Genomic DNA, 25,715 nt, shown 5'->3' with positions numbered 1-25,715 from the left:
CGAGGCAAACGCTAACTTGAAATCCGGAAGGAAAGCAGAAAAGAGGAAGGCCAAAGAACACATTACGCCGGGAAATAGCAGATATGAAAAGGATGAATGTTAACTGGGAAGAACTGGAAAAGATTGCCCAGGATAGAGTTAGATGGAGAATGCCGGTGGGCGGCCTATGCTCCTCCACGAGGGGTAACAAGTGTAAGTAAGCAAGTAAGTGTTTAAGTATCTTCCTTAAGATTTTGAGTATTGATACTCTATTAGTTTATCCGTTGATTTTATTGATATATTACTAATTATATTTTGCATTGTTTAGTTTCTCACTATCATTTACACTAGTATTTTTACCATTTTAACTCTTACTGTGCTCATATGAAATAATGGTATTACTTAGGTCGATGGCCCACTTGTGCTATGATTTACACTGATGATTACTAACTTTCAGGTCAATAGAGATACAGTAGAGCACTTCTCCAGAACGTCAATCAACTTTAACATCTAATAGAGATATATCAAGTTCAAAGATCTTAAAACGGAACATTTTTAAGGTCAAAAAGTATACATATCAAATACTTTCTCAGTTTTCAATTATTGCCTTCATCAGGTCATTCATGAGAATATTATCTTTGAGTCTTTCATGAAATTTCACATATTAAGTTTGCCCCCAAATGCCCTGGTACGGTCGAGAGTGGGGAGAGTCCGCTCTCCCTCTCCAAATGCTCTCACATGACCACACGTATATAACCTCTACCAGAGAAGTCCTAATCACTGCCTTCTCGTGCCACGACTGTTGATTACGAAACTGAGAGGATGAAAAGCGAATGTCCGGCGCTTTAACCGGGTTGGTGGACACGCCGTGTCCACCTAGGGGAGTTGGAAAACCCTCATTCCAAACCAATCGTGCACATGGGCTCCAGTATCCTGAAGGATCGAATGGCGTATGAACCAACTGTTGGTCACCGGCTACCATGAGACTGCATCTCCTCACGATGATCCACTGCCTTATAGATCAGATCTTTGAGTCAAAGGCTCCAGGTGTGGCCTCCTAAAAAAACTATCTGCTTCAGTTTGGTCACCTGGTCAGTATCACATCCCTCACACAAATCAAATGAGATTTGTGTGGCGCATATGTATCTGATGCTTCTTTGTACCAATATTTATATGTTTAAATAATAATAATAATTTCAATTATTGTCTTCATCAGGTCATTCATGAGAATATTATCTTTGGGTCTTTCATGAAATTTCAGATATGAAGTCTAAATACAGGCTGAAATAAGGCGGTTTGGTTCCTTTTTTTTTTCACCATCCATTCAAATTGGCAACATAAATTTTTCCAATATATTCACTCCAGTTTGAAGTAAGAACTAATAGAATTCTCTAGAATGTAAGACATAACATTAAATTAACCAATCAACGCAAAGTAATGGTAATGAATTAACCAATAGAATTTAAATAATAGATGTTCAATAAACTATATAATACATGAGGCGGCCATATTTGTTAGATTCATTTTAAATTTTCGTTGTGTTACGTGTGCTTCTGCTTCGTTATTTCTGAACTTTATCAAAATGGTAAGCAATTGAATAACATTTTAATTTATATTTTACAGCGTGAATGTATCAGTGTACATGTTGGTCAAGCTGGTGTACAAATGGGAAATGCTTGTTGGGAGTTGTATTGTTTAGAACATGGTATTCAACCTGATGGACAGATGCCAAGTGATAAAACTATTGGAGGTGGTGATGACTCGTTCAATACATTCTTCAGTGAGACAGGAGCTGGAAAACATGTGCCACGAGCTGTTTTCGTAGATTTAGAACCAACTGTAGTAGATGAAGTGCGAACTGGAACTTATCGTCAACTTTTCCATCCAGAACAATTAATAACTGGTAAGGAGGATGCTGCTAATAACTATGCTCGCGGTCATTATACAATTGGGAAAGAAATAGTGGACTTAGTTTTGGATCGTATTCGCAAGTTGGCTGACCAGTGTACTGGACTTCAAGGGTTTCTGATTTTCCATTCATTTGGCGGTGGTACTGGTTCTGGGTTCACATCTTTACTGATGGAACGTTTGAGTGTGGATTATGGCAAAAAATCGAAATTGGAGTTTGCTGTGTATCCTGCACCACAGATTGCTACAGCTGTGGTTGAACCATATAATTCCATTTTGACTACACATACAACATTAGAACATTCTGACTGTGCTTTCATGGTTGACAACGAGGCCATTTATGATATTTGTCGGTAAGTTGCTGTTTCAGTGAATTAAACAATGTTTTTTAGACGGAATCTAGATATAGAGCGTCCAACCTACACAAATTTAAATCGTCTAATTGGTCAGATAGTGAGTTCCATTACTGCATCACTGCGCTTCGATGGTGCGCTAAATGTGGATTTGACGGAATTCCAAACTAATCTGGTACCTTATCCTCGTATCCACTTCCCGTTGGCTACCTATGCACCAGTAATTTCAGCTGAGAAGGCTTACCACGAGCAGTTAAGCGTTGCAGAAATCACAAATGCATGCTTCGAACCAGCAAATCAGATGGTGAAATGTGACCCTCGTCACGGCAAATATATGGCGTGCTGTATGTTATATCGTGGTGATGTTGTCCCCAAGGATGTCAACGCTGCCATAGCAACAATAAAAACTAAACGTACTATCCAGTTTGTGGATTGGTGTCCAACAGGTTTCAAGGTAGGTATAAACTACCAACCACCAACAGTTGTTCCTGGCGGTGATTTGGCAAAAGTTCAACGTGCTGTCTGTATGTTGAGTAATACAACCGCAATAGCCGAAGCTTGGGCGCGTCTAGATCATAAATTTGATTTGATGTACGCAAAACGTGCGTTTGTACACTGGTATGTTGGTGAAGGTATGGAAGAGGGTGAATTCTCTGAGGCTCGTGAAGATCTGGCCGCACTTGAGAAAGATTACGAGGAGGTCGGTGTTGACAGCGTTGATGGCGAGGGCGAAGGGGAAGGTGAAGAGTATTAGGTTTCATTTCTTTTGAGTGTTATGTTTCTGGTTGTTACTCGTTCCTAATATACTTATCTTATAACTACTTGTGGTTTTTCCGTGTGCCATTGTGTCAATGCTGTGGAGTTTTCCCTGTGTAGCGTCTTAACTGTTGATAAGACTAGCATCTAATATAGGCTTTTTGATTAAGGTAAGTTGCTTAAAACATTTCCACTGGGTGCCAACGCACTACTAAACGTGACTAGATCGTCTTGGAAATGAATTATGGGATATTAGTTAGGGGTTTGGTGTGTTCATTAGTAGACTCAAGAGTCATGTGGTAGCGTTACGAAGTGAATACTTTAGGACTTGTCATACTTATACTAGTTGGGATTTCTGTACTTCGTATTTCATAGATTGCAACATCCAGGCATTCAGATTCAGAAACTCACGTATCACTTAATTATGACATCCTACCATCCAGACGAAATCTATAGATCAGTCACAGAAAATTAGCTGACAGATGTAAGGATTAGTTAACTTCAAATCGGGAAACGATTTGTGAATCTACGGTATTCAGTCGCTAGATCCCGGTCGGGGCCCACTCACTTTCGTATCAACTGTGAACCAACAGTCATCGAGTCCGGAGTTGACTTACTTGTCTTGTTTTGGCTTTCTTTTATCCGTGTTCAATTCATTGATGGCCTATCCAGCGTTCGCCATCAAACTCGACAATGTTCTCACTTACTCATCACATGTCTCATTTCTAATTGGCCGAACTGCGTTCAACACTGATAAAATAGGTTGTAGTCTTTTCACTTAAACGAAAGCAAAAGCACGGTTGCGGTTTTTTAATATTTCTCAACATTTGTTAGTAGGAGTATGGGGATGTTGATTGATTACTTGTTATTTAATAAATTAGTAGTAGTGAGGATTACTTAGTGATTAACGGTATAGTTCGTGGAGGTTGTTGGGTTTCATTGAGATCGTGAACCAATTTAAGTTAGTCGACCATCAAAGATCTGGTAGCGTTGGATGGCTGTATCGTCTTAGCACCGGACCCCTCAGTGGTGCGCAACCGGAAATTGAGCCCAGGTTCTCAGTGGTTATCTGACTTAGACAAGTTGGGGACCTCAATTAAGCACTCAGTAATGTTTTCGGCTTGTCTATTATGCAATAGATTTGCAGAATATGCAGTGGTTAACACAATTCGAAAATGCATAATGTGATTTGCTTGATGTAAATAAAATAACCGCGGCGACCAATTGGCATTTAAAGAGTACTGAAGAGTTTCTTCAATAGCATGGGGGTCTCCCGTAGCATTACTACATGATCATATAAAAGGTCTGATCCAAGAGTATTTGTACATACACTACTGGGTCAAAATCAAAGCATTCCTTTTTTTCTCCGACAGTCATCAATAAATGAATCTTCAAAATGTCAAACTGGTAGGCTACTTACAGCACAATCTCTTGTTAACACCATCCTGTTGGTCTCATACAGTTGACTCCCTTTACTTATTTCACTGGTCGTTCCATATTTTGGTTAGGCTCCTATCGCCTCCAAATGCCCTGGTACAGCCGAGAGCGGGGAGAGTCCGCTCTGCCTCTCGAAATGCTATCACATTGGCTACGCGTATATAGCCTCTGTCAGGGAAGTCCTACTCACTGTCTTCTCGTGGCCGGGGTGTTGTTTACGAAACAGAGAGGGCGAAAAGCAAATCCCCGACCCTTTAACCGGATTGGTGGATACGGAGGGTTTACCTAGTGGAGTTGGAGAACCCTGATTCCAAACCAAAGGTACATATGGGCTCCAGTGTCTTGAAGGAACAAATGGAGTATAAACCAGTTGTTAGTTACCGGCTATCATGGGACTACATCTTGAGATGTTGCTCTACTGCCTTGTGGATTAGACCTTCACGTCGAAGGCCCCAGGTGTGGCTCCCTAAGAAAACCACCTGCTTCGGTTTTGGTACCCAGGTAGTATTCTAGCCCTCACACAAATCGACTGATTTGTGTGGCGCATATATATTTGGTGCCTCCGTGTACCAATGTTTATGCGTTTAAATAAATAAAATTGGCTCCTACCAACTAACGTAGAGGTTTATCAACTGAAAAGTGTAAATCGTTCATTAACAAAATCATAGTCATAATCAATGCACAGCTTGAGAGAAATTTGCATTAGCCTTAATTCGCATACCACGCCAATATGACAAGATCAAATTAGCAATTTCAGTAGCCAACTAGTCGGGATATTTGTGGTAGCAATGTTAACTAAACATCAAAACTAGGGTTCGAGAAGATAGAATGTAAACTTATATATGGAACTCATGACCTTTATTAAGAAAAAGGAGAGTGTCTCTGAACCACTGAAATCGATTCTGAGCGAAGTCACCAACCACTGATCGGGGGCTTATAAAATCATTGTAAAACATTTCATCTACATCTTTGGGGTTTAAAGTATCATGCGAAAATAGTGGACCACATCAAAATGATAGAGATACCCAGTTTATCTTCACGGAGCACTATTTTACTTAAACATACTGTAAATAAACTTTTCTAGAACTTCAGCTAGGCTTCATGTAGGATGTACCAACAAATACACTACCTTGAATTAGACTGTCAAGTAATTAGATATCTCGATAACAATTGAAGAAATCGATCCTTGATATAAATAATAGAGTTATGATTTATGACTTACATTTACAAAAGAAATTGAATAAACAAGGTTACTAAAAATAGCATTGTATCTTGTTATGATCAAAACGAAACAGTTAAGGAGGTCTATTAGTTAAACCACTCATCTTTCAAGTTTGAACTCTACAACGATTGTCTACATATGCGCCACACAATATAATGAAAATAGGAAGAGAAAGGATGAAAAGATAAGGGGGACTGAAATGTACAACCGGAAGACTCTTTCAGTTAAGAAAGTTAGAACCACTCTTTATGAAGAAAGTAAAAGAAGGTTACAGCAGGTTCGCCACTAGCTTCTATTCTGAGCCATATCTGATAACGTCTCTAGCCACTGTGTTGCACCATCTCTCGGACCCCAGCCAGGGAGTCATGAAGGGCCAACAGAAGCTAGCCCTTTGCAGCTTTCTTTCATGCCACGACACCATGTCATACACTGACCACCTCTCCGCTTTTTCCAACCAGCCCCAGCGTCGGCAAATAATGCACGACATGGAATTCTCTAGGACGACATTCGTAAAACATGTCCAAGCCACCGAAGTCGGTGTTTCAAGATGGTGACACCAATTGAATTATTGTCTCTGCGCCTGAACACACGATGCCGAACCTCTGCATTACTAACATGGTGTTGCCACTGGATGTCAGCAATCCTTCGGAGACAACGATGATCGAACACAGAGAGACGTCTAACATCCTCAACTCGGAGAGGCCAGGTTTCACAAACATAGAACAAAACTGCTCTCACTGACGCGTTGTAGATCCGACCTTTTACACATGAATGCTTGTCTCAAAGTCAAGTACACTAACGTATTTGGGGTTAGTGTGCGTCAAAGAAACAATAACATTCTCACATAAAATAGTTCCCGTAATTACTAATCTTTAAAATGTTTTAGTTTTGAATAAATGGTCAATGGATCTCTCAATAGTATATTGAATTGTAGTTAAACCGTAGCTTTAACGTATATTATCTGTGTTTTTGGATATTTATATTTCAGTGATTTGGAAATGTATTTGAAATCACTATTCTTATGTCTTTAAAATCGATTAGTGTGTTAGGTGACTCTATTGTATTTTAAGTACTGAATGCTTACATAAATTCCATACTTACTATTGCGTGAAATGGTTGTTTATATTATATTGGAATACAATCTACTGTAGACCATTGGGTTCTAAGATAGTGGTCTAAAGATTAAGCGCTCATTCCGGGGTCTGAAGGTTTTGGGTTCGAAACAGCGAGTCGACGAGCATTCTAAACTTAAGGGAATCACGTTCCACAAGCACACAACAGAACTGCTCTCACTGACGCTTTTTAAACCATACCTCTTGTAAAACTCATTCCCGAACATTACCCTGCCTGGCTGTCAAAAGGATTACAGAAGTTAGTCAACAGCTTAATCTTTTAGCATCTAGTCAATTACGGCCGCTTCGCTTCAGCAGAAGCTTCCTTTGAAAACATACATAGAGCTAGAAGAGTCAGTTCAATAGGAATGCAAATGAAAATCTTATGTACAACATAGGCTGTTACTAACCACCAGTTTTAGCCTAAGCTCTGCGTACAAAAACAGTGTGTTCAGTCCTTCATTCTTCCATGATCTTAACCTCCCTTTCTATCTAACAGTCAAATTAACATCACGACAAAACAGATGATGGCTCAGATTGGTTTCATTCATGAATACCTGACTGTAAATGAACAGAAAAGAGAAACTGTACACTATTTGAAACAAAATTAAAGTTTGTAAGTGCCATTACCAAGGTTTGACTTGATAATCTCAATTAACTTGAGCATGGTATGTGCTACTGATGTCGACAGGTATAAGTAGTATGTATCATCAATCGAAAGTAGAATGCCTGGCGGCAGCAGATTGAGGAGATTGAAGAACAGAGAACTCAAAATGAAAGTGATTGTTATGGTAACAAAGGAACAATAAAGTCTGAAACAATTGATTGACATTTTACAAATGGATGCAGGTACATCCAGCTGACGAGTCCCAAATAGGACGAAACACGCGTCCTGAATTCCACTGCTAGCCACTATCCATCTTTGCTTACAATGCTTGTGAATTTAGGCTATATCGAGGCAATACACACAGTATGCACATATGCCAATTGGAGACTGACCAGTTGCAGTCCAAAAAACATCAATAGGAAGATTCAAACAAACAATACTAAGTTGAATTTCAACTTCACCCCATTGCACAAGCAAGTGGCTATCAGGACTCAGTGGCCGAGTGGATAACGTGATGGCATTTGAAGCGAAATGTACTGGGTTCGAGTTCCAAAGTGAACATCAACTCTGAAATGCAGGTACATCCAGCTGACGAGTCCCAAATAGGACGAAACGCGCGTCAAACTAGATTCCACTTCTAGCCACTATCCATCTTTGCTTACAAATAAAGTAGTTACTGTATACTCCCCGGATTTTACTAAGAGGTTCTGTAATGTTTTTTTGAAATACATTCAGTTGTATCCTTTGATGTTCTCATTCATTACACTATTCTTTCTATTCAAATGAAAGTTTTGGTTTGTAATTAAGTACAATTTTATGTACTATGAAGTTGATGATCATTGTACTAAAATATAAATAGCTAATACACTTTATAATGTACAATGCATAACTCATGTGATGGTGATGATGATGACGATGATGGCATTGAGTTATACAATATATACATCTATAAATCACCAGTAATTTATATAATAACTTTTTGTGATCATATGATAAACTTAGTTCATTAATATGATATTGAGAATGAAATTCGGTTTTCTTAATGGAAGGGGAAAAGGCAACTGATAATCATCATCATATGTTTGTAATGAATCATTTTGAAAGTACACAGTGTTTATTGTTAATGGATAGATTGATTTATATATAGTCAATAGTATTATAGTGAATGAGCAGCCTCTGCATCAATAGGCCTTAACATACACAAAGGAAAAAGCAAGATTCTCAAATGCAGCACGGAGAACACCAACCCAATCACACTTGATGGCGAAACTCTGGAAGAGGTGGAAACATTCATGTACTTGGGAAGCGTTGTTGATAAACAAGGAGGATCGGATGCAGATGTAAAGGCGAGGATTGACAAAACAAGGGCAGCATTTCTACAATTGAAGAACATATGGAACTCAAAACAACTACCAACTAATTTCAAAGTCAGAATCTTCAATACGAGCGTCAAGACAGTCAGTTCTACTGTACGGAGCTGAAACATGGAGAACTAATACATCCATCATCAGGAAGGTACAAGTATTTATAAACAGTTGTCTACGCAAAATACTCAGCACTCACTGGCCGGATACTATCATCAACAGCGATTTAAGGGAGAAGACAAACCAGCTTCCAGCTGACGAGGAAATTAGGAAAAGACGTTGGAGGTGGATAGGACATACATTAAGGAAATGACAAATGTGCATTACAAGGCAATCCCTAACTTGGAATCCGGAAGGGAAGCGGAAAAGGGGAAGGCCAAAGAATACATTACTTTGGGAAATAGAAGCAGATGTGAAAAGGATGAATGTTAACTGGAAAGAACTGGAAAGGATTGTTGAGGACAGGATTGGATGGAGAATGCTGGTGGGGGGGGGGCTATGCTCCTCCACGAGGGTTAACAGGCTTAAGTAAGTAAGTAATTGTAGTGAATGAGAACACAAGTGGGAACAATCGAATGTATTTGAACACGCCACTTACAAACCGTCTTAGTAAACTGTGAGGATCATACAGTAAATATTTCATTTGTAAAATGTTAATCAATCGTCTTAGACTTCAGTGTTCTTTCATTTCCATACCAATCATTCTCTTTTCTTGTTCTCTTTTCTTCGATCCTCTTAACCTTCTGCCACCGAGTATTTCACATCCGATTGATGATACATACTACTTATATCTGTCGACGTCAGTAACACAAACCACAATATTATAAAAAGCTAAGGAATATGCAAATTTCAGAGATGATCAACTCATAAGTTTTTAGTGTACTTATATTTTACTCACTTACTTACTTACGCCTGTTACCCCCAATGAAGCATAGGCCGCCAGTGTACTTATATATAGTACTGATATGTCAATCACATTCGAGTTAACTACTTTTAGAAGTAATGCCAGAAATTACAGACTTCATGAATAACTTTCTAGATAACACATTTCTTTAGAACCAATTCAGAGCTTTGGTATCGTTACATAGTGAGAATAACAGGGTACCGAGGTAAAAATCATATCTAGAAGAAGATTCAAGTGAAATTTCACTTCTTTTTACATCGTAAACATTCAATCAAATCATATGACTTGTAACTTACTGAATAGAAATAGTTTTGTTTTGTATGAATTACCTTTTAAAAAGAAGGTCAGACATTTTGATCTACATGATTCTCATACTGTTTTCGTCTATTTTTTCCAGTTAGCTTTTTCATAAATATTTTGAAAACTATAGGCATCAGATATAAGCCGATAGAAGAATCCAGCATATACTGATTCCATATCGAATGATTGAGTTCCATTTTTAGAATGACAACAGTTTACTCTTACTTATTTATATATGCCTGTCACCCCTCGTGGAGGAGCATAGGCCGCTCACCAGCATTCTCCATCTATCTCTCTCTTGGGCAATCCTTTCTACTTCTTTATAGTTAACATCCATCCTTTTCATATGTGCTTCAATCTCCCGACGTAATATGTTCTTTGGCCTTCTTCTTTTCCGCTTCCTTTCCGGATTCCCAGTTAGGGCTTGCCTCGTGATGCAGTTTGATGATTTCCTTAATGTATATCCGATCCACTTCCAAATAGTTTACACTAAGACTATAAAAATCGATTATAAATCATATCGAATTCCTAGGTTAGGTAAAAACCAATGTAACCAATTCAATTTCATAACCTTTTTAGTAAAGTATTTTTTGATTTAAACAACTAATAAGGTGCCCCAAAATTTAAGGTTTATTTTCCATATAGTTCAAGTTCGACATTCAATACGAACGTCAAGGCAGTTATACTGTACGGAGCTGAAACATGAAGAACTACTACATCCACCGTCAAGAAGGTACAAGTATTTATGAACAATCGTCTACGCGAAATACTCAACATTCACTGGCCTGATACTATCAGCAACAACATTTTATGGTAGAGGACAAACGAGCTTCCAGTTGAAGAGGAAATTAGGAAAAGACGTTGGAAGTGGATAGAACATACATTAATGAACTCACCAGACTGCATCACGAGACAATCCCTAACTTGGAATCCTGAAGGGGATTGAAAGAGAGGAAGGCCAAAGAACACATTGCGTGGGGAAATAGAAACAGATATGAAAAGGATGAATGTTAAGTGAAGAGAACTGGAAAGGATTGATCAGGAAAGAGTTGGATGGAGAATGCTGGTGAGCGGCCTATGCTCCTCCACGAGGGTTAACAGGTGTAAATAAGTAAGTCAAGTTCGTCAATATATCCTATAGTTTCATCAAAATTCTACTTAGTGATCGATGAAAGTCAAAGAAAACATGATGATAACAGAAAATTAACGTAAATACAATGAATAAATCCAAGAGGTGATAGAGAATTGTTAGTATAATAAATAATTCTTTTTATTGTGTTTTATTTTATTTAGGTCCTTCAATAGATCAATAAACTCCGCCTGTAGCACCACAGGGGGCTACTGCCGGCCCCAAGCCCGGATAAAAGAAGAGGGTTGGGCATGGGGTTAGTGACCCCATCCCGTAGGAAACTAACTCGCTAAAAAAATGCTAACCAGGAAAAATTATTCAAACCAATAAATCAATAACATCTTGTAGGTTGTTCTCTTCGAGACAGGCTTGAAATCGATCGCCCAATTCACTGAATAGTTTACCAGTCTGATAGAAATACAATTTATATTTATTTCTAAGCATAACCAGCTCTTTAGTATTCACATTAAAAGCATGCCAGAAATGTTCAAGTGTTTTGTAATCCAAACCACCAACAGCATCATAAACCGGTAATGTAGATAAATAATCATTTTGTTCTTAATAATTATGTTTTATTTTAAAAATTTCCAGAGCAGCAGCTGAGCATCCTTTCTCTAAGAGTACTTTGACAGTGTCATTAGCAAGCTCCAACGAAAAATGATCTCCCATCGTAAGTAATTTTGTTGAATTCTCATTTCACGTTCCATTGGTATTTACCAGCGAATACACTAGTCTTGTGTACAGATCCAAGAGTAAAAGTGGTGAGATTTCGTGGGATGCTTCTGTTTTATTGTCATCTATTGAAGAGAGTATAGCGTAAGCCTCATCTTGAGTTCTTAATAAACTGTCTTTGTTACTAATATCAGCGTAAGCGGACAAAAGGCCTTCATATGCAAACTTTGATGACTACAAACCCATTTGAAATAGTAATTCCTGCGTAGAAGAAGCTTCCTCAGGTAGTCTGGCTTTCATGTAACCGTGTAGAATCTGAGAATAGATTTAACGATTCGATCTGAATCCAGCAACTCGGAGCATACGCTAGCAAACGTTTTTTGACTCATATCTCCGACGACACAACTTTGATGTATAAAGGAGGCGTATATCCAGGATTTAGGAGTCAATCCAGCATCTTGAAGATCTTTTAAAACTTTTTCCGCGTCAGCATGGAGTCCTAATTGTACTGTTATATTTTGGTATCTCTCGACAAATTCTATATCTCCACTTTTGGAATCCGACTCCAAAAACATTCTGCACCCTGCTCATTTTCGTCGCAGCTGTATAAAGCAGCTTTAATTCTTTGCTTGCATAGAAATTTATCTATATCAGTCAAGTCACTTTCATCAAGAACACGGAGAGCCAGATTTGTTTTGTAAGTTGTTTTCTGAGCGCTTTCAACGGTTGAAATACATCTGGTACTTGAACACGAAACAGATTGAATAGCATTCAAATGTCTTAAAACGATAGTTTTACTAAACAACGGACGAGCTGCGAATATCGTAAATATACCGGCCATATACTTTTAACATACAATTTAAATATCTATATATTTTTAGTAATTTTCCATCTTATTTTATTATAATTTTAATAGTTGAGATCATGAGTCAATTAAATCTAGACCACCATGGAAAACATGGAAGGACTGGACGGCCGTGGGACTCCTCAGCAGTGCGCTCACTAGTGCTCACTAGTGACTGACTTCAAGAGATATTTCCTGGAGTTCTAGTGAGAAGCAGTGACCAGTGGAGTTCAATCAGGTCTGTTGTGAGATATCATCTCACTGAAGACAATAGTGAACAGTTGCTCAACTTCGTGGATTGGTTGAAGTTAGACATTAACACCGGTGGATGCCGGTCGGCTCAGTGGTCTATCGGTTAAGTGATCTGGCGCGAGACTGGTAGGTCCTGGGTTCGGATCTTGCGAGGCGAGATCGTGGATGCGCACTGCCACTAAGGAGTCCCACGATAGGACAAAACGGTCGTCCAGTGCTTCCAGGTCTTCGATGGTGGTCTATCTTCAATTAACTCATGATTTCAACTATAAGAAAACTTTTTAATTAAATGAAATAATTAACCAAACAGAACACTATCAAAATCTAGCCCATTCAACTTATTGATTAACAACAATTCGGAAATCAGCCATAGATATTATATATATCTTCTCATATACTTCAATTGATTTTTAACCAACCTTGGGTTAATATTTTTATTAAATTTTGTCTAGTTACTATATTGCTTTAATTGAATGTGGGTGTGAAAGGTAGGTAAATTGAACAATGCCAATGGTTAACTCTCTTTGTATGTGTATATCTATCGCTCGCTTATTATTCAACTATAACATTGTTTCCTTTTTTTTGTCCATTCTACATGAGCCAAAAAAATGTGACTAAAGTTGTTTGCAATGTACGTCTATATATATATAGAGAGAGATGTATGGATGTCTAAAATCGATCGATTGTTTCTATGGTGTGAAACAAACCGGAAATAAGCGTCAATAAATCCAGGTTTAATTAATTTCGGATACATTCAAGAGAAAAAACAGAAGACTAGTCTCTTAGACTGTTGAACCTTAGATTAGAACTAGCAAAAACATCAAAGTCAAGAGGAAACATATATCTATATGTATGTTTAGACACGGTAGCGATAGAAATACTAACAACTCTGTGGAGTCGATTGTCAAATGGAGAAGATTCTTAGACGTATGATTTGTACTATTAAGGTACTACAGTTGGTTAACATTGATATGAAGCCGATTAATATAATAATCAAATACGGAATCATGAAGAAAAGTTGACTTATAAATTCTTGTTTTTATTAAATATTCCAGAATCTTCAGTTCTGATGACAAATTCGTTACATTTAGATGACAAGAGTTAGAATCCAATAGTTCGACTGCATTCAGTATTGATAAGTGATTGGCACAGTAGGGGACAAATATTTTGTTTTTTCCTACACTGAGGATACTTACTTACTTACTTATTCCTGTTACTCCCAATGGAGTATACCGTAGCCAACCAGCATTCTCCAACACACTCTGTCCTCGGCCTTCCTTTCTAGTTCTAGCCAATTCTTGTTCATTATTCTCATATCTATCTCGATTTCTCGGTGTAATGTGTTCTTTGGTCTTCCTCTTCTCCTTTGACCTTCAGGATTCCATGTGAGGGCTTGCCTTGTGATGAAGTTGGGTGGTCTCATCAATGTGTGTCTTATCAACTTCCAGCGCTTCTTCCTGATTTCTTCCTCCACTGGAATCTGGTTTGCTTTCTCCCACAGTATGTTGTTGCTGATAGTGTCTGGCCAACGGATCCGAAGTATCTTGCTTAGACAACTGTTAATAAACACGTATATCTTTTGTATGATGGCTTTCGTAGTTCTCCACGTCTCCGCCCCATACAGTAGAACTGTCTTGACATTTGTATTGAAAATTCTGATCTTGGTTTTGGTTGACAGTTGTTTTAAGTCCCAGATATTCTTCATTTGTAGATATGCTGCTCTTGCTTTGCCGATCCTCGCTCTCACATCTGTATCAGATCCACCGTGTTCATCACTGACGATACTAGACCCATTATCTCCATTAGTGTGTTCAATATCCATTCAGTGGACTGTGAGAAGTCTTACACTCCCAAACCTCCAACCAGAACACCTGAATGGCAAAGTGATGATTTCTACTATTTAGCCTGATGACTACTTATTTGATTGTATCATTTAAACCAGAGTGCATCAAAGTCTGTGAGTCTCATTAGGCAAGCTGTAGTGAATGAGAGCACAAGTTGGGACAACCACATGTATTTGGACATGCAAGTTACGGGATCCCTTAGTAAAATCTGATAGCCATTTAGTAAGTATTTCATTTGAAAAATGTCAATCAATTGTCTCACACTTTATTGTTCCTTCATCTCTACACTAATCATTCTCTGTTCTTGTTCTCGTTTCTTCGGTCCTCTTAACTTTCTTCCGCCAAGTATTTCACTTTCGATTGATGATACATACTACTTATATCTGTCGACATCAGTAGCACACACCACAACGTAACCAAAACATTTTGATACAAAGCTAATTGACACTCGATTTTATGGATGATAAAACCAAATATTTTGTAAATACTCATTAATGTTAAACAAACTAATTCACCAGAGAATAGCTAGCCAAGTTTCATATTACTCTTCTTTTACCTACTTCTAACAACACTAATGTCAGTCAGTCAGTCAGTCAGTCAGCTATAAGCAACGTAGAACCCACCATATCAGCACAGCTAGATGAAATTGTTGTGGCAAATCCTTGAGATGTAGAAATGGCAACAGTATCGGTGTTTGTAGAAAACACTAGACATCGACAATATGATTCAAGAAGAAAGAACTAATTCATGGAATAAAAAATTATGGGATAATTTTAAAACTCAGTATGTGAGGGAACACAAAGATTGAATATATCTGCACCAATCCCTGCGATTCTGAGCCATATCACATAATGTCTTCAATTATTGGTTACGATAATCGCCCAGACCTTAGAAAGTGAAACTGAACTTATCTATGAAGCTCAGTTCAGTAATCAATAAATGCATGGACTTGTATCATGTCTTGATAAGGCGGCCTCAAACTTTCTTCAAATATACTCCAACACCAGCCATCACAGTATGTTGAGGTAAGTAGTAGTTAGGTATAAGTAATACATGTCACAGTCATTCTAGTCGGAAAAGATAAATAGCTTCATCAATTGAAATATCATCTTTACTTAGTAATCTATGTCTAACTTCCGCATTCCTCACTCGGTGGCTTCAACATACATGAGAAATACTTTAAACACACCTCGATCAAATACTAGTAAACTAAGAACATTCTTTACTGTTAAGGGCCACTTTCAAGCCCAGAAAGTAAAACAGAAAGAACTGTTATTCAGTGTAATCATATCTTAGTTGGCAGATAATTATCGTGCCTAGAATGCAGTTATCACATGTTCTCAATCGAGCTTTCTGGGTTCATGTTGAAATTTCGTCAGAAACAAACCCTCCAAAGATAAGTGAAATGATTAGCACATCCAGTTAATTCACTTCTAATCATTAATTTAAGCATTGGCACAGACATATCCTTAAGGAGTGTTTTGCATTTAGAGGTAAAGAAAAATATCCAAAACTTGCTTTCATTGATTTTCAAGGTGATCAGAAGATTGTATTTTATCAGGGTCTTTGCCAAAAAGAACTAAATCATATGCATGTTCCAACTCAACAAGGAAGAGATCAATCCCGGAAAATTTAGATGATGGAAGCATTATTTATAAAAGAATATCTAGAAAGAAGTTAAACAAAAAATAGGGAAAGTGAAAAATCATGGTGAATGAATAACGTGATGGCGTTTGAAGCGAAAGGTACTGAGTTCAAGTCCCAGAGTGAACATCAACTCTGAGATTCAGGTACATCCAGCTGACGAGTCCCAAATAGGACGAAGTGGCGCGCTTCCTGGATTCCACTGCTAGCCACTATCCATCTTTGCTTACAATGCTTGTGAAATAAGGCTATATTGAGGCAAAACGCACATGATGAATACTACTTGTTATTATTAGTCCTGATGACATTTTCCCATAATCTCTAACCTAATCAATAGTGTTTGACTAGAGGTTTCACAAATTTTATGTACTGATTTGGTAGGCCTTTCAATGACAGACACTGTCGATATAACTGGACTAGATCATCATGATAGGTATGACTAACTACTAAGTGGAGGTAACAAGTACGGTCATGAGTAACATGAATTCGAACTACATAATACTAAGATCTGAACTATTGATTGTATCCCACCATAAAATAAATTGATGAAGATTATTTTCGAAAATGTTGAACATTGTGAAGATTGTTATGAACCGTAGCTGTTACAAACATATTGGTATTTAAATATTATCAATTTTAACAAGAGTTACAGTGTAGATTAGCATGCTACTTGATAACCATAACTTATACGCTTCGATTTAGAGTAAAGATCAAGTTTGAAAGCATTATTCATCGTTTTAGATATAACAAATAGAATAAACGTCTTCATGAAAAGTTGGTCATAATTTAGTTTTGAGTAACTTTTTTAATCAAAAGGGTTTTTTTGTGGAGATTCCAGTATTTTAATAGTTGAAATCATGAATCATTTCAAGCTAGACCACCATGGAAAACCTGGAAGCACTGGACGGCCATTTCGTCCTATTGTGGGACTCCCCAGCAGTGTGCATCCACGATCTCGCCTCGCAAGATCCGAACCCAGGACCCCCCAGTCTCGCGCCAGATCACTTAACCGATAGACCACTGAGCCGGCCGATGTTAACGTCTAACTTCAACCAATCCACGAAGTTTGAGCAACCGTTCACCAATTGTCTTCAGTGAGTTGTTACCTCACAACAGACGTGGTTTGAACTCCACTGGTCACTACTTCCCACCAGAACTCCAGGACATGTATCTTGAAGTCAGTCACTAGTGAGCATATGATTATGATCAGTAAAAGGTATTTTTGTGGGGATTTCAGTATTTTATTAGTTGAAAGACTGGTAGGTCCTGGGTTCGAATCTCGCTCGCAAGGCGGGATCATGGATGCGCACTGCCACTGAGGAGTTCCAAAATAGGACGAAACGGCCATCCAGTGCTTCCAGGTTTTCCATGGTGGTCTATCTTCAATTGACTCATGATTTCAACTTTTTAATGTTTTACATTTTGACGAGTCCAATGATATTTGGTGTCTTGCTTCAAAAACCCTTCAGATATTATTGAACTCTAGTGAGATGTGATGCATGATGTCAGCCAACACAGAGAATAGTGGTCAAACTCTATAATAGTTCATAGAAAGTATGAAATAATAGAATACTGAATTTCTAGTTCATTGACCGAAGTCTACAGTTCAGTTCTGTTAGAGGTATGAGGACGGTTACGACTTCCCAGTTGCCCACACCGTGGGAGGATTCTTCTAAAGGTACCTCAAAAGGAAATTGGGTTAGAAGTGGTCTTAATGACCTGAGAGTGTGACCATAGTGCCCAAGGGACAACTGCTTGAGGTCGGTCATACACGACCTTATTGTGGGTAGTTTTTGTGTTAGCTCCGTACTTGTTGGGACCTTACCGCCGGAGACGGATATCCGTGGGATAAGTCGAGGTGTGTATCTTTGGAGCCAACGTTTTCTATCCCACCCCTCGTTGTGGGAAAGCAGCATCGCTGTTATGCTGGTCGTCTGAAGGAAACACCTTACTGCCATCACACGTCTGTACAATCAGCAGCACGACTTCGCCTTCAAGTTTGCTGCTTTTAGTCTTACCGCTCTTCAACCGATCTGTCCGGCATGGTAGGACCTTGAGGAACGATTGTTCCAGGCAATATAGCTCTATTGGTTCATCACGATAGGCAAGCCCGACCACCACGTCAAGGTAGCAGCACCGTGCTAATGAGGTATGGCAACTTAGACAGATGCATATTTGTGCCTGGTCCTACGTTGTAGCCGACTGACTGACGATTCATTTTTGCTGCTGATTAAACCGATTAACTAATGATGACCATTCTCAACAGGTCAATATTTGAATTTCTAATAATAAAACTGCAACATAATCATGAATCCTACATGGAGCTTAGTTACAATGAAATTTATTTACTAATGAGTACCACTTTACACCAAACATAGGTCCATTATTATATCGTGAAGATTGAATCTTATCAATTGCCATTGTATCGAACATAATTTATTTTGAGATGGTGAAGAAGATTTGTAGCTCAATTAGATGATTTTGATGGAGTTTTCTTCTTTGAGCCAGATGGTTTGGCCGTGAAGCCTTCATCATCCTTCTGAACGACATCATCAGCACAAACTTCGGGTAGAAGTGAAGTATTCGAATTTCTCCATATATGGTTCACAGATTGTCCTATGAACATCGAGGTGTACAGGACAAGTTTTGAACCATATGTGGAGAAATTCGAATACTTCACTTCTACCCGAAGTTTGTGCTGCTGCTGATTTCGTTCAGAAGGACGATGAAAGCTCCACGACCAAACCATCCAGTTATCATTATACAAAATATTTTCTATAAATATTTGAAATAATGAATTCTATATTTAGAAAACAAAAAAAAAACAAAAGGATAACAACACAAAAGGCAATGAGGCTATGAAAAAAAATAATAATCATTGCCTAATTTACATTTCATCACTATAGTAACATCAATGTAAACTAATTGGATTACGGTTTACAGTTAAAAAATGTAACCATAGTAACTGATAATGATTTGTGTTTGTTTGTTTGTTTATTTGTTTATTATTGATACTTTCATCAGGAAATACACAAATATAAATAAGTGAACAAGTGAAATGATGCCAGTATATGTGTACGTGTGTGTGCTATTCAAGTTTGTTACCATTATTATGGAGATGGTAATAGTGAATGTAAGACACAACAACCTTCTGACCTGAATATGTTTGTTTATTTATTTATTCTGTAAATATGAAATGTGTGCATATTATTGATGATTGATTTTATATTTAAGAACAAACAAAAAACGAGATAAAGTGAGAGTGAATGTATAAATAGAAGGTAACCAATTTGGAGACTGACCAGTTGCAGTCCAAAAAACATCAATGGGAAGATTCAAACAAACAATACTAAGTTGAATTTCAACTTCACCCCATTTCACAAGCAAGTGGCTATCAGGACTCAGTGGCCGAGTGGATAACGTGATGGCATTTGAAGCGAAATGCACTGGGTTCGAGTTCCAGAGTGAACATCAACTCTGAAATGCAGGTACATCCAGCTGACGAATCCCAAATAGGACGAAACGCGCGTCAAACTAGATTTCACTTCTAGTCACTATCCATCTTTGCTTATAGAAGGTAGAATCTTCTAATAAATATATGATTTTTGTGATATTCCAGTGAATAGTGTTATAATTCGTGACACTGTGCTCTATTAATGATACTGTCAATTAGAGAACTGCGACTTATCGACCGGACCAATGATGTATAAACCCATACGAGTAGTCTAGAGTACTTATTGGTCCTTCTTCCTGACTAACCCTGCCTGTTGAGTCCAGAACATCAATAACAGCCTCTGCAACAAGAATCGTTATATTTCAAACATACCGGGTTTATATACCAATCAAACAGACCACGTTATTTTCATAGTTGAAATCATGAGTCACTTGAAGCTAGACCACCATGGAAAGCCTGGAAGCACTAGATGGCCGTTTTGTCTTGTTGTGGGACTCCTCAGTGGCAGTGCGCATCCACGATCCCGCCTCGCGAGATTCGAACCCAGGACCTACCAGTCTCGCGCGAAAGCATTTAACCGATAGACCACTGAGTCGGCATCCGATTGACTCATGATTTCAACTATGAAAATACTGAAATCTCTACAAGACCACATCATACCATAAAATAGAAAATAACATTTGTACAAGATTCAGCCAAATGTGGCTGTGAATATGGAAGGCAGTAATTAATGGACTGAGGATAACTCAAGAATGGTAAACCTTTTAGTAATAGTCTATTTCATTCAGTGAAAATGTATGTAATCCCCTGAGATAGTCATCGAATGACTTTGACAAACAGTTTATCTCAAGTTACCCTGTGTTAATTCTCTGTAATGTCAGTTACCATATTCAGCCTACACAGTTTATTCTAGTTTTCAAATCAACCAGTTTAATCATTTATCTTGAGTCATGTTTTGACCTTGTTAATTATTCACTTATCAACCATGACTGTTTTTTATATCAGGGTATGTATGTGTACACTTCTTATGTTATTCATTACATGTCTGTAGCTTACTTATATGTAACTATAAATGTCAATCAATGTTTGACTAAACTAAGTTGGCTCACATACTTTCTTCACTGTGTGTCATTTTGCTCCGCTTTCTTCTCTTTGCTTCTTCAATTTGCTTCGCCTTTCTTTGTTTGTTTCGTCTCCCTGATTGCCTATTCAAAACAATGAGTGCATGAAATAGACATATTCAAAATCCATTCTTGTATTTGACTTATTTTAATTCCGTTCTATACTAAAGTAGATTAAGTCGATAATTTTATACAAGCATAGACGATATGTATATTTCAAATAACAATCAATAATACAATCTAATTGGAGTCAGATATCAGGTCATAAAATACTTGTCTATGTAAACGACAGTAAATCTATTAAAATTCATTACTGTGTTTTATTATATGGTTACTGTTTATTTATTTAAACACATAAATATTGGTACAAGGGGGCACCAGATATATATGCGCCACACAAATCTTAATTGATTTGGGTGAGGGCTGTGATACTGACTAGGTGCCCAAACTGAACCAGATGGTTTTCTTAGGGGGCCATCCCTCAAGCTTTTGACATAAAGGTCTAATTCAAAAGGCAGTGGAGCATCGTGAGGAGATGCAGTCTCATGGGAGCCGGTGACCAACGATTGATTCATACGCCATTTGTTCCCTCAGCATACTGGAGCCTTTGTGTACCATTGGTTTGAAATCAGGGTTCTCCAACTCCCCTAGGTGAACTTTCCGTGTCCACCAACTTGGTTAAAGCGCCAGACATTTGCTTTTCGTCCTCTCAATTTCATAGAAAACACCCCGGTCACAAGAAGGCAGTGAGTAGGACCTCCCTGGCAGAGGCACATTTGTTTAAATGTACTTTTAATAATAATAATGAATTGAATAATTTTGTTGTAATTACAATCTACTTCAGAAGAAATTATAGTATTTATGATTATTATTAGAGCATAATAAAGTTTTCGATGAAATTTTCATCGTCAAAAGTGAAGATTTTAATCATCAGAAAATAGGATATAAACAGAATTAGGAAAGTGGACCACATAAATCTGACCCAATCTACTTGTAAACAAGTATTGACGCTTACTTATTTAATTACTTACGCCTGTTACTTCCAATGAAGCATAGGCTGCCGATCAGAATTCTCCAACACACTCTGTCCTCGGTCCTCCATTATGTTTCTATCCAATTCTTTTTCATTCTTCATATGTCTGTCTCCATTTCTCGGTGTAATGTGTTCTTTGAACTTCCTCTTCTCCTTTGACCTTCAGGATTCCTGTGAGGGCTTGCCTTGTGACACAGTTGGATGCTTTCCTCAATATATGTCCTGTTCACTCTGCATGGAGCCACTCTGGAGCTAATGCTGGTCCCGAACCCGGATAAAGGTGGAGGTTTAGGCATCGGGTCAACGACTCCATCCCGTAGAAAACTAACTCGCTAAAAAAAACGTTAAAGTAATGACACTACTTAAATTGTAGATAAGTAGCTTGAAGTAAATGACAGAAATACGGCACATTTGGTAGAAGTATATAGAGATATATTTTTACCCTATCTAATCACTATTATTTTTGGAACCCTTTCTATGAGTGTTTCAAAAACAAGCATCGTTTGTAATCATACAATTGACCTCTGATTTATTTACCTAGAAAAACTTTAAATGCTCCCTTGATTGTTCACTCAACTCTTAGTTTGATTGATGTTCGAGTTCCACAGAGTAATATAAATCTAGTTATTGGTTAATAAGTCAGTTTCACAAGCCTTTTTGCAATTTAAGTTTTAAAAGTAACCTGTGAATTGTAAGTGTTTTAAAATCACTGTTAAACAAATAGATATCTGCTCATCATATACCCTATTTTATACGAAATGAATCTCATATAAATTTAAGTTCACAGGAAAGAGTTTCGTGGAAGAGAACAAACCAGATTCCAGTGGAGGAAGAAATCAGGAAGAAGCGCTGGAAGTTGATAAGACACACATTGATGAGACCACCCAACTTCATCACAAGGCAAGCCCTCACATGGAATCCTGAAGGTCAAAGGAGAAGAGGAAGACCAAAGAACACATTACACCGAGAAATCGAGATAGATATGAGAATAATGAACAAGAATTGGATAGAACTAGAAAGGAAGGCCGAGGACAGAGTGTGTTGGAGAATGCTGGTTGGCTACGGTATACTCCATTGGGAGTAACAGGCGTAAGTAAGGAAGTGGTTTCCATTTCTTTATTTTTGATGAACTTTAACTTCATTTACTGGATTTTGTCAAATAATAAATTTTGTTAAAAAAATCTCAGGGAAATGTAGACTTCCTTGTTGAAAAATATGTTTCTTTCCAGGAGATTTTAGAAAGGATAATTATTTTTAGAAGGGGTTTTTGTCATTGGTTTGACTTCTTCATATATAATGTAGTATTGTGGTGTGTGCTATTTATACGAGCAGGTCTAAGTGGTACTGTAATGACGCTTGATTTTCCCCCTTACACAAACGGAACACTAATTCACGTTAAACGAATATCTAAACTAGATATCTTCCCAGTATCTGTTCTACAAGAATTCAATACAACTCGGATCGAGAACGCGTGACTGGCCTAACTAGAACACAAATATGTTGTCATGTTAACAAGTACGTATCGGGTATTGGAAGTAGAGTTCTTACTAACAGAAGAAGAAAATGAGTGGAAGAGACGGAAAAAACAAGAGAAGTCGGATTGGCAACAAGAATGTGAGAACGATGTAGTTTAAAGTTTTAAGCCGATATACAACAGTTACATAACTGATAATATAATGTTATAGTTAACCGATCTCAGTGACAACTGTTGTTTTACTATCTTTAATTTTAAGTAATTTACAAAAATGTTTTAATGAATGTAACTAGTGTCTAACAAACTCACCCTAACCATGTTTTATAAGCAAAGATGGATAGCGGCTAGCAGTGGAATCCAGGAAGCGCGTTTCGTCCTATTTGGGACTGGTCAGCTGGATGTACCTGCATCTCAGAGTTGATGTTCACTCTGGGACTCGAACCCAGCGCCGTTTGCTTCAAAAGCCCTCACATTACCCAATTAGCTAATGAGTCCTGATAGCCGCCTGCTTTTGCAATGGGGTGAAGTTATATTCACCTGCTATTGTTTACTTGTATCTTCCTATTGTTGTTTTGGACTGTAATTGATCAGTCTCATGTTGGCATATGTGTAGACTGTGAGGACTGCCTCGATAATGCCTGAAGCCACAAAATTTATAAGCAAATTTGGGCTCCGCTGCTAGCGACCATCCATCTTTGCCTATAAACCTTATGACTTTAGACAATATCGAGGCAGTCCTCACACGATGCATATATGCCAACATAAGACTGATCAATTGCAGTCCAAAATAACAATGGGAAGATACAAGTAAACAATAACAAGTGAATATAACTTCACATCATTGCACTATACATTTCAACAAAATTAATGTTACATCTTGAACTATTAGAGAATTGTTAGTAGTAAGATTGTTTAAAGATAGATTTTAAAGATGATTGATATCAGTCAGAGAATTATTCAAAATTAAGAAAACATTGGAGATTTGTGTTTCTCTTACTTCTAGAGATCTTTACATTAGCACAATGAGAAATCCCCATAGTCTGTGTAGAACTCGATGGTTCATTATTTTGGAGCTAAATGATACGGAAAGGATGAATAGCAACTGGAAAGGATTGCCCAGGACATGCTTGGATGGAGAATGCTGGTGGTCGGCCTGTTCTCCTCAACGAGGGGTAACGGATGTAAGTGAACTTGTATCTAGAGTTGACCAGACGTTCAAGGACTAAGCTGATGATCGACTTTTGTATTCAATAATTGGAAACGTTTAATTGTTAATAATAACTATTTCATAACGTAACACGCGTCTGTTTTATTATAAAGTGTCATATGTGAAATCAACTGTATATACGTTTGTATCGTTGAAATGTCTTCATAATAAGATATATAGTCTCTAAACGAATTCATACTGTGGTGAACAGAACACCGGTTGGAGACGATTGAAGCACAAATTACAGACTATCTCAGTAAATTCTGATAACCATACAGTAAACAGTTAATTTGCAAATTAATAATCAATTGTCTCAATCTTCACTGTTCCTTCTGTAAATATCAGTTCATCTTCTCTGGTTTCATTGTTCATGCATTTTCATATCGACTACGCTTCGTTCCCGTTCTTTCCTTATCGGTCTTCTGCCAAAATACATTCTATGTTAGATCATCACCATATACTACTTATATGGATATAAGTAGACCACACTACAATATAAGCACTGTTATCTTTAAAATGACTTCTGTTTATGACAATACACAATGTTCCATCTCTACTTTCAACCTTCAAAACAACCCTGGAATTGATATAAACCAAATGTCTTCAGCTGTCTCCTCATCAAACACATTTCTCAGCCTTAAATGTTCTAGAAATGTATATAAAAATGATTTAGTTAAATTCAGTTGATTACTAAACATCCGGACAGTGAATTGGCTATCGGAAAGTACAAATTACCATATTCATCTAACATCTTTGTCAGTACAGGAGGCCATCAGTTACTATCACCTTTTATCATCTTTGTATTTTTCAGGCTTTTTACTAAAGCTGTTGATTCATTTGAAAGTACTGGTTTTTTTCAATGTGTCATCTCTATAAAGCAGCGCTCAACATCTAAATGTTGCACAATCCATGCATTAGTTGGACAGGTCATGTATTTAAAATAACGGAGTATTATTAGCAAATGAAGTTTTTGTCGATTGCTGAATTTTATAGTTTCTTCTAATCGAAATTCTGATGATTAAGCCACGAAATTACTCACTTACTTACATACTTACGCCTGTTACCCCTCGTGAAGTAGCATAGGCCGCACACCAGCGTT

At 37.7% G+C, this 25,715-nt stretch overlaps 2 protein-coding genes across 3 annotated transcripts; one reads left to right on the top strand and one right to left on the bottom strand.

Annotated features, from left to right (window-relative positions):
- Positions 1-1,501: 1,501 nt before the first annotated feature.
- Positions 1,502-3,065, top strand: Smp_090120.1 (putative alpha tubulin; the record flags this gene model as incomplete). Of its 2 annotated transcripts, XM_018797513.1 has the most annotated exons (3): positions 1,502-1,564; positions 1,603-2,240; positions 2,280-3,065. In XM_018797513.1, the coding sequence occupies exons 1-3, from the start codon at positions 1,562-1,564 to the stop codon at positions 2,992-2,994; spliced, it is 1,356 nt and encodes a 451-aa protein (XP_018652548.1). In that variant the 5' UTR covers positions 1,502-1,561. The 2 variants fall into 2 exon arrangements, with proteins under 2 accessions (XP_018652548.1, XP_018652547.1); XM_018797514.1 differs by having other exon boundaries at positions 1,536-2,240; positions 2,280-2,994.
- An 8,974-nt stretch (positions 3,066-12,039) lies between these two features.
- On the bottom strand, positions 12,040-12,318 carry Smp_171360 (hypothetical protein; the record flags this gene model as incomplete). The annotated part of the gene is made up of 1 exon (XM_018797512.1): positions 12,040-12,318. One exon carries the CDS (start codon positions 12,316-12,318, stop codon positions 12,040-12,042), a length of 279 nt encoding a protein of 92 aa, XP_018652546.1.
- Positions 12,319-25,715: the final 13,397 nt, after the last annotated feature.

This window comes from Schistosoma mansoni, chromosome 4 (assembly GCF_000237925.1).
Source record: "Schistosoma mansoni strain Puerto Rico chromosome 4, complete genome".
In the NCBI taxonomy this organism is placed as follows: domain Eukaryota; kingdom Metazoa; phylum Platyhelminthes; class Trematoda; order Strigeidida; family Schistosomatidae; genus Schistosoma; species Schistosoma mansoni.
The sequence above is the reverse complement of the archived record's forward strand: the minus strand, read 5'-3'. Positions and strand labels throughout refer to the sequence as shown.